The following is a 16,990-nucleotide window of genomic DNA, read 5'->3' as shown; positions in this document are numbered from 1 at the left end:
CTTGGGGAGGCAAAAAAAAGCTATTTCAGATTCACAAAAGGACAGAATATATTGCAACCAAATTACCATCACCTATTTCCGTAGAAGCTAGGTAGACTGTATTGATATCTACTCTAGAACACAAAAATGAGTGAAATGCTGGACGAGGGCAGAGATTTAGAGGTTAGCATAAAGGTGACATTTGTTTCTGAATGTGACGTCTCTCAAGACGGGCTTACCAGATGTTTAGCTTGATGTCTAATATGAAGTTAGAAGTTCAAAATTAGACTTGGGAGGGCTGTAAGAAGATCTGATGTCGGGGACAAGCTGGGTGATATAGTAGGAAAGATAATACGAGAATTTTAACTAGAGGCTATGAGACAAGTAGAAAGTGGTGAAAGGCTCTGGAAAACATTTTTTTAACAATCCCGAAGGGCTAAATTGAACTTCCAGAATATGAATAAAAATGGAAATATGTGGCTCAAAATGCAGTCAGAGAATTTCCAAAATGAGTTTCATATTTAGTAATTAGTTTTGGCACTGAAGTGGAAGTTTCCAAGTATGAGCACCTTCTATAAAATTCTTGGAAAAATATGGTTCTCTTTGCTTCACACACAGGCCCAAAAAAGGCTTAGAAGGGTAGCAGACTTTTTCATCAGGCCAGGTTGGCATCTTCAGTTTTTACAGGAACCTGTGTGGCACATAGTTTCCATATTAATGATGAGAAAACAGATGGATTAAATGAATTGTTCAAGGAGGTGTTGCTGGTTGGTGGCAGAAATGAGACTAGAATTTAGATGCCCTGTGTCCACTGTTCTGTTAATAACTATTAAATATTGTTTCTAAATTTATTCTTACATGAAATTAAAACAGTACAGATGTTTTTACTTCTGTAATGCAAATAAAGCCAACGTCTCCCTAACCACCACCCCGACTTCAGAGGTAATCTGTCTAAGGGAAAAACTGTTATGCCTTCCTAGATTTAAGGGTATCAGTACATGTCGATCAGGCTCATCATTTCATCTGCTGCATGCATACCGGATGTCCTCACTTCCCCATGGATGGACATTTAGCTTGTTTGTGCCTTGTGCACATAGCAGAGTAGTACAGAGTAGCACCTCACCGTGAGGAGAAGAGCTAGGTCACAGGTATGCCCATTTAGTTTTAAAGACACTGCGGTATTTCTCTCCCATGTGTTGTTACCTGTCCATACTCCTCCCAGCCAGAGAATACTAGTTTCTCCTCATCATTTTAAAGTTTGGCTTTTGCCAGTCTGATGTGTGAAAACTTGAATCTTACTGTTGGTTTAATTTGCATTTCCTTGGTTGCCAGGGGAGTTGAATATCTTTCTATGTTTACTGACCCATCTGTATTTCCTCTTCTGAAACTGCCTATTAATATACTTTGGCCATTTTTCTATTGGGTATTATATCATCTACAGTACGTGCTGCAAGTAGTGTTTTCAGTCTCTACTTTCTCGTAGCATTGTTTGTGGTTGCTTCTGTTAATGCTGAAATGTAGTTTAGATATAATCAAATTTATCAATCTTTAACTTTTTTGGAATCTTGTTTGTTAATGCTTTCTTTACCCCAGTATTTAAAAAATATTCTCCTATATTTTTCTACTTTTTTTTTTTACATGTAATTGTCTAATTCATTGGAATCTTATTCTTGTTTTGATGTAAGGTAGGGGTCTGAATTTAGTTATTTTTCCAATGGATAACCACTTGTGCCAGCATTTTTTAACATATATTTATTTGCTTTATTAATACTCATTTTAAAATGTGCTGATTTGGTTTATTTAACAAATAATGTGAACAAAGTTTCAGAAGGAATAATATCACAAAATTCCATGGTTAGACAATGCCACAACTATAGTGCAAATTTTGCTTTGTTTTCCAACCTAACATTTACAAAAATGGTCATCTTTAGGGATACAAACCACACTTAGCTTTCACCATGAATGTGACCTATAAAATCAATTATCAGAGACCACATCCAGAAACCACAACATTGTCTACTTCCAGCTCATTCACAGGATCACTCCCCATGTACAAGCTCTCCCACCACATGGGAATCCAATATTCCATTCCCCACTTTCCATCCATCAGCCCCTAACATTCCTCATTCCTACTGCCTAGCCTAATTTCATCCCCATTTACTTATTTAAACCTATATTTATTAAGACAAATGATTCCTAAGTCTGTCTCACCTCTTACTGTATCTCCTGATCAAGACACCAATCCCAGTGACTCAAAATTGATCCCTATTCAGTGGGTGCTTCAGATGAAGCACATGATTAGAATATTGATCCTCATCTAAATACAGAATCACAAAACTCAGTAACCTCCTAATATATCTGGCAATCCAACTATACCTAGAGAACTAGTCTTCTGTGCTCCATAAACATGTTCAGCCTTTTCTGAATCTTTTCCATCTCACACATACTCTTTCACTTTCCACGTATGGGATTGACGCCTGCTACACTGACAGATTACCTGAGTGTACGGTTTTGGGCTGCACGCTACAGGCCTGCAGGCCCTGTGCTTGCCCAGCCTCAAGACCAAAGAAAGAGCCCGAGTCAGCAACAGAGACACCGATGGTTTAATGGATGGGGGGAGCTTACATGTCTGAAGCAAGGTCCTGGAGCGACATCCCACTGTATGCAGCAGACTGCAGCGGGCAGGACATGCAGGACATGGCAACAGTCTTTGCTCCCTCTGTGCCAGCATTTTTTATTGAATTGTCTCATGTTTCCTCATTGATTTGAGCTGCCTTTTTAATCGTCTAAATTCTCATATATGCAGGCCTATTTCTGAACTCTCTATTTTGGCCCTTTAATCTGCTTGTCTGTTTTTTTATACTGTATTTCCCCACATTCGTTTAAATTCCCATAGGTTTTTGGTTAGTCTTGATACCTGATAAAGCAAGTTTGCACAATAGTCTTGACTGCCTCTATATTTATTGTTTCACTTTTAGTGCTTCAAACATACATATTTTCATTTTTCACTTGTACACTCGTTTCCATATACCTCTACGCTTCTACCGCATCCCATCCTGTTTCATGTTGATTGATACTGGGCTGTCAAGGAACACAAAAAGTTTTGTTGGGATTTTGGTTAGGCTGCACAGAATATATAGATAGAGCTGAGGAAATTAACATCTCTTTGAGTTTTTCTGTTCATGAACACGATGTCTTTTCTCCATTTATTCAGGTCTTTCACAGTTTTCAATTAGATTTTACAGTTTTCTACGTAGTCTTTTGCCAATTTCATTTTAGGGTAAATCCTAGGTAGTTTCTGTTACTCCGAAGAATGGCCTCTTTTTGCGACAGTACTGTTTGGTTTCAGTTGATATATAGGAAAGTTATTGATTTTCACGTGGTGAACTTGTATCCAGCCATGCAGAACTCTTTTTAAGTTCTAATAAATAATCTGTGGATTCTCTAGGAAGTTGGATACATCTTTATCTGCTAGCAATGCCACTTGTCTCTTTTTTTCATACTTCTTACATCTTTTGCTTTTACTGTATTGGCTAGGATACAATAGTTTTGTATTCTAACACTGTGAAGAGGTGTCATATTGTGTTCTTTAATGGTAAAGCTTCTAATTTTTTAATATTAAATAAAAATATTTGCTATAGGCTTCTGAGAAGTAACATTTATCAAGTTAAAAAGAATGCTTTTGACTTTTCGTTTGCTAAGAGTGTTTTCTTTTAGGGAAGGGGATTATGAATGGCTGTTATTTTATTGTATGTTTTTGAATATCTATTGATTTAAAAAAATTCCTTTAATAATGTTCTGAATTCACTGAGAGCTATTTTTGGTACCATTTAAGCAGCTCTATATTCCTAGGATAAATCTTTTTCATGATGTATATAATTCTTTTACTATAACACACTGGGTTTTTGACAGTACTTTTTTTAGACCTTTGTACCCATATTCAAGTAAGTAACATTGGCTTATACTGTTCCATTCTGGTGCTAGCCTTGTTTGTCTTCTTAATCAAGGTTACATTAAATGTTTTCTCTGTGTGCTGTTGTTCAAATGTAGACTGGTCAAAACTTAGTGGGCCTTAACGGGTTGAAAACTCTATGTGCCAGGCTCTCTTATAAATACTTTATATGTGTCAACTTAATTGTCAGAATAACCCAGTACTACAGGTACTATTAGTATCCCCATTTTGAGGTTGAAGAAACAAGGCACATCCAGGGGAAGTAACTGGCCAAGGTCTCATAGTTTGGGAGACTACAGCTTATATTTGAGCTGATACATGTCAATGGCTCAGAACAGAGACTGACTGGTACACTGTGTTCACTAAATAGCATTTATACTATGATTAGGTAGGCTTAAAAAATTATTGGTATAGAGTTATAAATAGTTTTAAATGTTTATTTCATTTCCTTTAAAATACTTCTTGTTTTTAACCTTTTATTAAAGAAAATATCAAATGTGTACAAGGCATAGTAACCCTCACTGCACCATCACTGAATTGAAACAATCATCACCTCATAGCTGGTGTTGTTTCATGTCAATTTCCTCCCCATGTATTTTGAAGCAAACCCCAAGGATTTTATTCATTAATAATTTAGCATAAAACTCTAAAAGATAACGTTTTATCACACCTATGTAAATTAACAATTTTTAAAACATTTGAGAACTACAGATAAATGGTAGATTTTTTTTTCTTCCCAATGATAAATTATGCCTTCTCTTTTTCACCAATTTCCAAAGTTGTGTCTTTTGTTAGTAAAATTTAAGCAAGGAAGTCTATCTCCTCCTTGCCCCCATTTCATTACTGTTTGCTTTCCTTTTAATTCCTTGTACTTTTTGTGGATTCATTTGGTTCTTTTTCTGGCTTCTCAAGTTGAAAGCTTATTTAAAAATTGTTCTCCAATATATGAGGCTTAGGCTATACATGGTTTTCTCTGAGTATATATCCTATCAGGTTTTGAAATGCAGTGCCTTCATTATCACTTAGTTTTAGGAGTCCGTAATTTCTATTTTCATTACCTCTTTAAACCATCAATTATCTCTAACTCTAGCCATAAGGACTTCAGTGTCTGGGTATAAGAATTTGGGGTCTCATTTCATTGTTGGTTTCTAATTTAATGCATTATAATCAATGAATGTGGCCTTGTATGATATCAGTTTTATGGAATATATGAAAATTCCATTTATGATCAGTAATTATAAATAAACTATTTTGTGTTTGAAGAGACTATATGGTCTCTCCGTAAGTCTCTCTTGGGTACATACTTTTAATATGTATTTATTTATGTATTTAATTTTAGAAATGTTTATTTCTAAATTCTATTTATTTTATTGAAGTTTAGTTGATTTACAGTGTTGTGCCAGTCTCTGCTGTACAACAAAGTGACTCAGTTACACGCATATATAAATACATTAAAAAATATATATTCTTTTCCATTATGACTTATCCCAGGAGACTGGATATAGTTCCCTGTGCTATACAGTAGGAACTTGTTGTGTATACATTCTGTATATAATTGTTTGCACGTACCAACCCCAAACTCCCAGTCCATCCCTCTCCTTCCCCCTCTTCCCCTTGGCAATCACAAGTCCGATCTCTGTGTCTGTGAGTCTGTTTCTGTTTTGTAGATAGGTGCTTTTGTGCCATATCTTAGATTCCACATAAGTGATTATCATATGGTAGTTGTCTTTCTCTGTCCGACTGACTTAGTATGATCATCTCTAGGTCGATCCATGTAGCTGCAGGTGGCATTATTTCATTCTTTCTTACAGCTGAGTAATACTCCATTGTATATATGTACCACATCTTCTTTATCCATTCATCTGTCGACGGGCACATACTTTTTATATGTCACTATTAGATCAGCCTTGTTAATTATGGTATTCAGATCTTCTCTCTGAATGTTATTGTTCATTGTATCCTGATAATTCGTTTTAAGAACTCATCCCTTTATTCAGTTCTTAGAGAATCTCAGCCATTTTTTTTTTCAGCTATTAATTTCTTCCTCTTTCATCTTTTTTCTCTCTCCAGGGATCACACCCTTAGACCGATGTTAGAACTTCTGTATCTGGCTTCCACATCTGAGTCTGATTGCGGTTTTGTCCATTGTACTACTAGCCCATCTCTCATCTTTTCCATTTCTTAGCCTCTAATTTGTTCCTGTTTCTTAATACATGTTTTTAATTCATCTCATATGGTCTTGCTTTACATCTCTGAGCATATTATTTCAAAATCCAATTATGATTGCTCTATTACCTCTGATTCACTGTATTTTTTTGTTCTTGTTCATCATGTTGTCTGTCTTCAGATTCTAAACTGAACCGGGTTTACCTTCTCATTTTAGCAGAGCTAGGAATTCCCCACCCCACCCCCAATCATTTGTATGCATTTTTTTCAATAGGGGAAGAACTTAACCCTTTAATCTCTGCTAAATCTGCTCTAGTGAAACTGTTAGGATTTTTTTCCCCCTTCAAGCTAACCATAGCCATTCAGATAGGAAAGTCAGGTATTATGTATTTTACTATGCACTGTGCACTCCATGCAGGATTACTCTGGCCTTTGCTTGGGTTGTCTTTCCTATATTTAGCCATTCTTAAATAAGTACCTAAATAAAAGGAAGTACCTACAAAATAAGACTTTAAACAGGACTAGAAACTAGGTCAAATCAATCAAATGCGTAGATACTTTAAAGTATCAGTCTTTAAAGACTGAAAAATCAAAGGCCATTCTCTTTCAGAAGTTTAGGAATTAAGTAGGATTAAAGGAGGTTTGTCAAGTTTCATGCATTTGCACTTCAAATTACAGGGACTTGGTGAACAAGAATACTGTATAAATTCACTGGTTTTGGTAGTTTGTTGGCCACTTTCTCAAAGGGCCCCATTAAGAGCAATACTTCTTTTTTTAACTAGCGCTATGCTGTTAAAATGTATTTTCATCTTCCCCTGTCTGTGCCTCAAAGAAATGAAAGTACTTTAAGTTTCCGACATTCAGTAATGTTTTCAGGTGGCTCTGTCTATATTCATTTTAAGACACGTTGGGGTTCCTTGTATCATCAGTGTGTATAATACTTATGGCCACTTAATTACACTTTTTACTACTTCATCTAATTACAATTATTGTTGTTTTGCTCTTACGATGTTGTTGTTTTAAAAATCATAACCCAACAACGCAATGCAGAGGTATAACCCTGTCACTATGAAGGAAGTGAAGCTTCCCTTCAAAATCATTACGGCAGGAAGGAAAAGAGAGCTAAAGCTTCAGTATCCATTAATCCTGGGGAATAATGGCAGCACAGAACCACAGGACTTTAAGAAATTAAAACTTTGGAAGTGAATGAGAAAGTACAGAAAACAAAACACAGTCCGGAGACACAAGGGACAGGAGTGCTTACTGTGAAAACCAGTGGGAGGCAGTGTTAACCAGTGGGATTAAACAGATCTGCATTTAACTATAGCCAGTGCCAGCTTCCTGGCTTGCCCCCTGTGCTGCTGTGTTGGGCCTTGTGCTTTGATGGGTCCCCTACTTAGGAGGGTCCTGCGTAAACTAAACTTCTTAGTTTAAGGCTCTGGTGTTGCCATCTGGAAAAAAAAATTTTTAATTTTTATTTTATATTGGAGTATAGTTAATTTACAGTGTTGTGTTAGTTTCAGGGGTACCATCAAGTGATTCAGTTATACATATACATGTATCTGTTCTTTTCCAAATTCTTTTCCTATTTAGGTTCTTACGGAATATTGGGTATAGTTCCCTGTGCTATACAGTAAGTCTTTGTTGGTTATCTATTTTATATATTGTAATGCATATATTTTAATTCCAATTTATCCCTCCCCCTCACCTTTACCCTTAGGTAACTATAAGTTTGTTTTCAAAGTCTGAGTCTGTTTCTGTTTTGTAAATAAGTTAATTTGTATCTTTTTTTTAGATTCTGCATAGAATCGATATCATACGATATTTGTCTTTCTCTCTCTGACTTAGTTCACTTAGTATGGTCATCTCCAGGTCCATCCACGTTGCTGCAAATGGCATTATTTCCTTCTTTTTAGTGGATGAGTATATTCCACTGTATATATGTACCAGATCTTCTTGATCCATTCATCTGTTGATGTTTAGGTTGCTTCCATGTCGTGGCTATTGTAAACAGCGCTGCAGTAAACACTGGGGTGCATGTTTCCATTCGAACCATGGTTTTCTCTGGATATATGCCCAGGAGTGGGATAGCTGGATCATATGGTAGCTCTATTTTTAGTTTCTTAAGGAACCTCCATACTGTTCTCCATAATGGTTGTACCAATTTACATTCCCACCAACAGTGTAGAGGGTTCCCTTTTCTCCACACCCTCTCCAGCACTTATTGTCTGTAGACTTTCTGATGATGGCCATTCTGACCGGTGTGAGGTGATACCTCATTGTAGTTTTGATTTGCATTTCTCTAATGATTAGTGATGCTGAGTATCCTTTCATGTGTTTGTTGGCAATCTGTATATCTTCTTTGGAGAAATGTCTATTTGGGTCTTCTGCCCATTTTTGGATTGGGTTGTTTGATATTGAGCTGCATGAGCTGCTTGTATATCTTGGAGATTAATCCACTGTCAGTTGCTTAATTTGCAAATATTTTCTCCCATTCTGAGGGTAGTCTTTTCGTTTTGCTTATGGTTTCCTTTGCTGTGCAAAAGCTTTGAAGTTTCATTAGGTCCCATGTGTTTATTTTTGTTTTTATTTCCATTACTCTAGGAGGTGGATCAAAAAAGATCTTGCTGTGATTTATGTCAGAGAGTTTTTTAACTATGTTTTCCTTTAAGAGATTTTTATAGTATCCGGCCTTACATTTAGGTCTTTAATCCATTTGGAGTTTATTTTTGTGTATGGTGTTAGGGAGTGTTCTAATTTCATTCTTTTACATGTAGCTGTCCAGTTTTCCCAGCATCACTTATTGAAGAGATTGTTTTTCCTCCATTGTATACCCTTGCCACCTCTGTCATGGATTAGTTGACCATAGGTGCGTGGGTTTATCTCTGGGCTTTCTATCCTGTTCCACTGATCTATATTTCTGTTTCTGTGCCAGTACCATACTGTCTTGATTACTGTAGCTTTGTAGTATAGTCTGAAGTCAGGGACCCTGCTTCCTCCAGCTCCGTTTTTCTTTCTTAAGATTGCTTTGGCTATTTGGGGTCTTCTGTGTCTCCATACAAGTTTTAAGATTATTTGTTCTAGTTTTGTGAAAAATGCCATTGGTAATTTGATAGGGATTGCACTTATCTGTACATTGCCTTGGGTAGTATAGTCATTTTGACAATACTGATTCTTCCAGTCCAAGAACGTGGTATATCTCTCCATCTCTTTGTGTCATCTTTGATTTCTTTCATCAGTGTCTTAGAGTTTTCTGTACAGGTCTTTTACCTCCTTAGGTAGGTTTATTCCTAGGTATTTTATTCTTTTTGATGTGCTGGTAAATGGGATTGTTTCTTTAATTGGAAAATCTTTGTTAATAATTTTTGAGCAAGGGTTCCTACATTTTCATTTTGCTTTGGACCCCCACATACATTATGTAGCTGGGACTGGCTCTGACAGACACTTGGATATGTGTGTACACAGGGCCTAATACCTACACAGGCAGCCCCCATTTCCTCATGCATGAAGCGGGGATCCTAAAGTTACCCCCCTAGTGGGGTGATTTTGAGGATTAAATGAAGGACTCAATTAGTTGTGATTTGAAGGTGTCTTTGCAGCAGTTGGTACAGAATGCAGTCCATATATTTCAGCATTTCCTCTGGACTGTCTCAGGACAAAATTAAAATTAACATTTATTGAAGACCCCAAAGAGCTTTTGCTTATTTGGGCTTTATCTGTCAATAATTACTGTATCAGATGTTAGAACTGAGAAAGTGTTAAAACACAAAACCGTGCAAGCACGCATTCCATTAGCTGTCAGAGTGGGGATGTCCTCCTGGGTCACATAGCTCTGGAAAACTCCACTGTACACTCAAGACAGAATACAAGTGAACAAGGCAATCTGTATCTTTGTATTATGAAAACAGTTGTGTCCTCTTGGATCTCTTGGAAGGGCCTTGGAGACCTCCTTCCCAACCAGGGACCCTGGGATCCCACTCTGAAAACTGTTAAATGAAATTAGCCCACGATGGCCTCCAACGGGGTGATAGAGATAGCTCCACAGTGAATTCACATTAAGTATTTGCACAGGAAACTAGCCTTCGTTCTGCGAGTGAAGGTCTAATCTACTAGTGTCTCACAAAACTGTGTAAGAACCATGCTGTGTTTTGAACTCATCTGTAGGCTCTGTGTTTAAAATTTGACAGTAGTGGTGATACAGATCAGCCTCTGGATAGAACTGTCCTGAGCAGACAAATATAGGATGCCGTGAATAAAGCAGTTTGCCTTTAAGCTGTGCCTGTGCTCAAACACAATCAATCAGTTTACTTTCTGTTGAGGAAGTTTACCTTCAGATCATTTTACCCAGAAACTTCATCGACCTGGCACACAGCTGTGAAGACCAGATCGACAGCACAGAGTTTGTGCACTAGAAGTTCAGCTCAACTCTTTGACTTTCAGTGGGAGCACTGAGGCCTTCTTTCCGAGCCTGCCCACTGCTATCTTTGGCAGAACTTAAACTTTGTGTCGATAAATTGGTTTTATCGTTCACAGATGAATGTAAGCAGGAAAAATACCAATAACCAAAACAAAGAGCAAGGCTGTCTGGGGCAAGTTCATATACAGGCACATATCCTGAATAATGGGTGAGCCATCCTAACTTGAAAGCACGGTACCAATTCATACCAATCTTTATCCACCACCCACTGTGTGTCACTCTGTGGAGAATGGGATGAATAAGTTAGCACTGCTGGTCACAGCAATGTGGGGGTGACAGTCATGTAGACAAGTAGTTACAATATGATGTGATAAACAGGAACGGCATTGGTAAAGAGGCGATGTTTATGGACGATCCCCTCTGGTTTCAGTTAGAAACAGTTCGAAGAGAGTGACTTTTGAAGTGTGTGTTGAATAAAAGGGCACTTAGACAGAATAGTATTTGCAGGGCTAAGGTGGGCTGCAGGAAGTAAATCAGTGGAGGACTGGGATGACAGCTGAAGAAGTAAAGCTTCAACCAGCTTGTAAAAGAATTTGGGAAGTGTACTGAGAAGGCATCAACAAGACTTGGTGGCCAATGATAATTGGAGGTGAGGGGGCACAGAAAAGGACTCTGATATGTTTCTGGTTTGTACAACTAAGTGGATGGGAGCAGGCTGGGAAGGCAAGTTTGCGTTTATACATGCTAGATTTGAGGTGTGTGTTTGTAGGCCATCAGGAAGGAATATTTAGAGGTTTAAAAAGTAGGTAAGAAAGATGGAAACTGAAAGGTAACTGGCATTCAGTGTTGTACTAGAGCTAACAACTATTAAAAAACTTCAGATGTGCTTGAGTAATGTAGAAAAATAATTTTAATGGAATCACTTATCTCTTAAAGATGGTGGATAAATGAACGAATGCATATCTTTAGGTGGCTTTTAATCCAGCTCTCCTATATGATATGTGAAGAGCCGCTAGTGTAGGATGAATTTGCTCTTTTCTTGCTTAGGCCTAAGAACAAGCTACATTTGATTAATTCCAGAGGTGACACAGTCAGCATGTAGCATAAAATAAAAATCACTCAATGAGACAATATACCCCAAAGCTGAATATAGGTAAATGAAACAAACAATTCTGTTTAAATTGTTTAACTAGTTGTTGTTGGGTTTTGTTTTTTGTTTTTTCTCCTTTCCGTCTTCTCTTACCATGAAATATAACATTAGCTGCATTACTGACTTCAGGACAGATCCCTGGAGTACTATCAGAACAGCAAAATCCGTCACGGAGCTGGGCAGCAACATTAGAATTTGGTCTGAATTGATAAAAGCTAGTCAAATCCAGAAGGTATATGAAAAGCTGCCAGATTAGTGCGGGGAAAAAACTCTAGAAGCAGCCCTAACTTTGTGCTATAACTGCATATCCTAAAGTTCCGTAGACTCGTGGTACCTACCCAGTTATTCTGAGGTTGACTGTGTGTTATTTAAACACTAGTGCTGGTTGTCACATTTCCAGGGATCTTACTTACTCAGGCTACTTAACTAATCCTAATTCTTCTAATTAAGAGGTCAACATTTTGAAATAATCACTATTTAAAAAAGACCATCAAACTCTTTGGAAGGAGCCAAACATATGGCTTGACGCAAATAGGAGAGTACCATGGATTTGAGGTGAAGGTGCTGACCTCAGCCGAAAGTCTTTGTTCACTTCCTGTGACAGCATTAGTTCAAAGATAAGACTTAATGAGCTTTTACTTCGAAATGTACTACTCTCTATTCTAGCAGAGTAGATGGTAACTTAATGAACATAATGGATGCCCTGACACGTTGCTGACCAAGGGAGATAACTAACTACCTTAGAACTAGAGACGAGGATGTCTAATTGGTGCCACTGGCTAAAGGTCTGTGAGATTCACAACAATCTGCAACTGATTTGCAGGTCGAGTCCATCTATGAAGTTTGACTCCAGGTATTCGTATACTATAAGGTATATCTATGACCCCCTTCCTTCTCATTAAAGGGAAAGTGGGCTGGGTTTGAACTCTGTTCGGACACTTAGAAGCTCAGAGCCAGGAGCAAGTTATTTGTTCTCTTTGCAGTTCATATGCTTTGCCTTTAAACTCCCAGAGACAGTACTGTAAACTTCAAAACACATTGTAACCTATAAATATTATCATTAATAATAATACCTTTTTCATTACATTTCATGTCTACACTAGTAAGTGTTTGCTGGAGATCAGTGTAAGGATTTAAAAACAACTAATTAATATAAAGTATTACATGTAAACTAATAGAAATGTAGACATGTTGTAAGTTATTGTTTAATTTGCATTATTGAAACAGAAAACCTCAGAAAGCATGCAGATGTATTTTGGTAGGCTGAGATACAGTACTTTCACCCTTCTAGAACCTATACTCGGAGAGTCTGAAGCCTTTGACAAATTAAAACCCAAAGAGAAACACAACACCTTGCACATGGACACATGAGAAATAAGCTGGAATTGTCACAAGCTGAGAGAGAGGGAGTACGTTTTTAAAATCTGTCTTTCCTTCCCCCTACTACCACAGTGCAACAAGACAATTAAAAAACAGGTACATACTCATCATGAACAATGGTGGGGCCATCCCTTGTTAAGGCCTCTTCCTTGATGACGTTGATAAGTTCAAAAGTACTGCTTATGGGGGCATCCGGGTTAGGCCATTTGGGACACTGGAAGTGCCGAACTTCTAGGACATAGTCATCCTACAACCAATACAACACGAGTCACGGCTCATCCTTCATTTCATCCTATCTATAATCTAATGACTCGTACTTGCTCCTGAGGAAGTGTATACTATAGATGATTGAAGAATGCCCGATTAACCAAACTGCTGTAAGGAGAAAAATACTAGGGAGGTCTGCTTGACACGAACAAATGAGGTTATGATAGTGAAATAGAATCCTGTTCAGGGAAAAATTGTAAGGGACAACAAATTATAAGAGGCTTTATATCCTACTCTATCTTACCTATAAAAATAAAGAAAAAAAAAACCCAGGAAGGGGTGAGGACATCTTTATTTAAATTACTAATATAAGACAGCTCCCCTCTTACCAACCCCATAGGAAGGTAGTTAATTATGCATCAAAATGTTGTTTACTAAAAAAAAAAAAAAATAGTCTTAATATTATCATCTCTGCAACATATTGCAAGGCTCACATTTCTGACGGCAAAGAAAATACTGAGCTCTAGTATATTGTTTTTATAATTAGGTCAACAGGCCTGTTTGTATGCATGCTCAATCAGAGGAACTGCTACATGTCATCTTTCCAGCTGGAAAAAGCAAATATCTGAAGGAAGCAAAAAAGGAAGTGAACATACTTAAGTCACACTCAAATGCCTGCCTGGGCCCGTCTTAAGGGTGGTAAATTACTCCATTATTACTTGGAAGGGTGATCCAGGGCCCAGCTGTGGCTGTTACTGAGGAACTGAGGTTGAGGTTACCTGTGTAGCTTCAAGGATAAAGTCATGGATGATAATTTGTTCTTCGTTAGAGAGGCACAGTCTGTCTTTGCTGATAAGGGTGACGGTAAAGGCCTCACAGTTCATGGATTCTTCTCGACTTGGCCAGTATACAAACTCGTCTTCAGCCTATGGGGACCAAAAAGAAAAGAAGGACAAAAATTCCTCTGCAGTGCTGTCAACCATTTATTTTCGAATTTTCTTACCAAACGATTTCTTTCTTTGCCATTTGCCATACCTCTCAAATCAGTTTTTAAATTGGGTTCATAGAATTATTAGCCCAATTAGATTAGCCCTATCTAATCATGCTGAGTTCAGTGGTGGTTGTATTCTATTGTAAAATACGCTTCATAACTATTTCCTAGCGCCTCTCACCTATGTCATATCCGACAACCAAAAAACCTCCCTCTGTAGGGGATGTATTACCCCTAGCTGAGAAATGCTCTGTAATATAATTGTCAGAGTAAAAAAGGAGACAGGATCTAGGTCAAGTAATTTTAACTTGTTATTTCACAATGGCTTATGTGACTAAGATATGCTAATTGTTGTTCTATGGATTATGTCATTAACAGTTCTACAGTTGACCAGCATTTTGCAAAGGACTTCCGTAAACATTCTCTTACTTGGTTTTCATAATATGCTAGTGAGGTATTTTTATCTTCTGGCTTTGTAGATGAAAACACCAAGGCTCAGACAGGCCCATAAATAGGCATATTGGCTCTAAGTACAAGGTGCTTTGTAAAAGGAAAGTTAGTCTGTCAATGTTCGATTTCAAGTCTTTCGGCCTCGAATCAGGTAAGCTTTAAACGTTCATCTACTTTTCAGATTAAAAATAAAGATTCAGTAACAGAAACTACTATAAATAAAATAGATAAGCACTAACAATTTACTGAATAGCACAGGGAACTATATTCAATGTCTTGCAACAACCTATGATGGAAAATAATCAGAAAATATAATTGGATCACTTAGCTGTACACCTGAAACGAATACGGTATTCAGGCTTGATACTTGAATTCTATCCCTGAAAACTATGGAGGCCTAAGAAAAAGAGAACCGTTGCCTAGGCTGGAGACTGTGAGAAATACAATGATTATGACGAGCCCTGCCCCCTCCTTTTTCTAATCAGTTCAAATGGCAAATTACAGTTTGCCTGTAATATATACATTTCTATGGGCATTTTCCTGAAAATGCTTAGACAGTACTAGTGAAGTCAGAAATAATTCTGAATAATGTTGAAAACAAAGAAGGTTTTGTTTAATCTTACATTGTTGCATCAGAAATGAGCCAACAGTCCAATAAGACTTATCACCCTTTCAAGTTTCAATATAGCTTATTGCCAAGTACATTTTTATTTTTAAAGCTCAGCATAAGGGGAAACAGATTAGCAACGGGGTTTAGTCTATACAAAAGAAGTCTGTAACTGTCTTGGGTTTTAATGCGTTTTGCCCAAGGAAGTGGAATTAGGGCCCTCTGAACAGACATTAAAGCCATAATGACGAACAAGGCTTCTAAATTTAACCAAATACATAGATTAAGTATAGGCCTGGATGTGATCCTGAAAAAAGTTATCTAAGGCTTAATTTCCATATCTGAAAAGTGACAATAATAAAACTACATACCTCAAAGAGCTATTATGATGATAAGATGAACTGGAAATTATCTAATTTGCCTAAAGGCTGCCAAAGGGATTTTAGTAACGGTGGAGGAACGGCAGAAAAACCTTTTGAACACAGACAGTAAACTAGGGAATAACTGATCGTCTTGACAGACTATGACAAAGAAATGCTACTTCTTGATTCAGTAGGAGCTCTGATCGCATGCTTATTTTGCTTACAGATAGGGCAGGGACGCCTAAGCAGCAGTGACTTTTGGGCTATTCACAGAACGATGGTCTTTGTAACGTTACAGTAGTGATAAATAACAAAGCAAACAAAAAATGCAGAGACAGTACCTTTAGAAAAAACTACACACTACTGAATCTGACTTTCGACCCTAGAGCTGTGAGTGCAGACATGCGTGATTGCAGCATAGCCTTCTTGGGCCTCGGAGAGACACCGAGATGACAGGCCTGGTGGCCCGGTATCGTCGCTGTCCACAGAACACGTATTGACTCACTCAGTCAGTCTCCCCCTCTCCTCCCCATACAAATGAGCTCTTGGGTATAGTGACTGTCCTCTGTTAAGTGAGGATAACAAAACACTGACTCATCCAACAAATGCACGTTTTAACAACCCTAAATGCCTCCAATTTCCATATGCCGAACAGAGTAGACCCCTATTGCCAGCTAATTTGAAAATTTACACTCCAGTTTTTAGCTTAAGATTCTCAACTTTGTTGCCATTCTATCACACAGAAGCAGTCTTGGTATTCCGAAGCTGGAGCAGAAAGCGACAAAGTGAAGTTCCTACTGACTGGGCACACAGTCAAATGCATGTCATCAAGACTAGGGGTTCACTCACATGCTGTTCTTTCTTGATTAAAAAACTCACTACTCTGACACTCACGGAGGCAGATCGTTTTTGTTTTTGTTTTTACTTTGTGCGCTTACAAGTCCTCATAGTAACTTCTGAAGACCCAACTATTTCGAAACTTAAGAATGCAATGAGAGCTCAGCAGAAATAGTTACACTTATTTTCATAAACGTGCTCACCCTTCTCCTCTAGGGTCTAGCGACCTCAATAGGGAAGGACTAAAGGGAGAAGAAAGAGGTAGTAGCTTAGTCAAGGTCTTAAAAAGCACCATCAAGTCCGAACAAGGAAGGCTTTCCTAATCTCCCTCCCTGTAATAGATCGGGCTTGCCTGTGGATTGGGGGAAAATAACGATACATTATTAGTACTTTTGATACCGTTTTCTTTGGGCCAGGAAACATTTCTGTGATGTGGCGGCATTGGACATATACAATAACAAAATGAGACAGGTGACTCAAGTTCCAATCCTG

The 16,990-nt window shown here is 37.8% G+C and overlaps 1 protein-coding gene across 6 annotated transcripts in view; it reads right to left on the bottom strand.

Moving 5' to 3' along the window:
- Positions 1-16,990, bottom strand: part of PTPRG (protein tyrosine phosphatase receptor type G) — a 725,670-nt gene that overhangs the window by 5,233 nt on the left and 703,447 nt on the right. For all 6 annotated transcript variants that reach the window (XM_067755032.1, XM_067755034.1, XM_067755031.1 and 3 more), the window contains 2 exons: positions 14,031-14,177; positions 13,149-13,291 (listed from right to left, as the gene is read on the bottom strand). In XM_067755032.1, the coding sequence (XP_067611133.1) occupies positions 13,149-13,291; positions 14,031-14,177 (290 nt within the window). The remainder of the gene's footprint in view (positions 1-13,148; positions 13,292-14,030; positions 14,178-16,990) is intronic.

This window comes from Pseudorca crassidens, chromosome 10 (assembly GCF_039906515.1).
Source record: "Pseudorca crassidens isolate mPseCra1 chromosome 10, mPseCra1.hap1, whole genome shotgun sequence".
NCBI classification, from domain to species: Eukaryota; Metazoa; Chordata; class Mammalia; order Artiodactyla; family Delphinidae; genus Pseudorca; species Pseudorca crassidens.
Note: the sequence above shows the minus strand (reverse complement) of the source record. Positions and strands in the feature narration are given on the sequence as shown.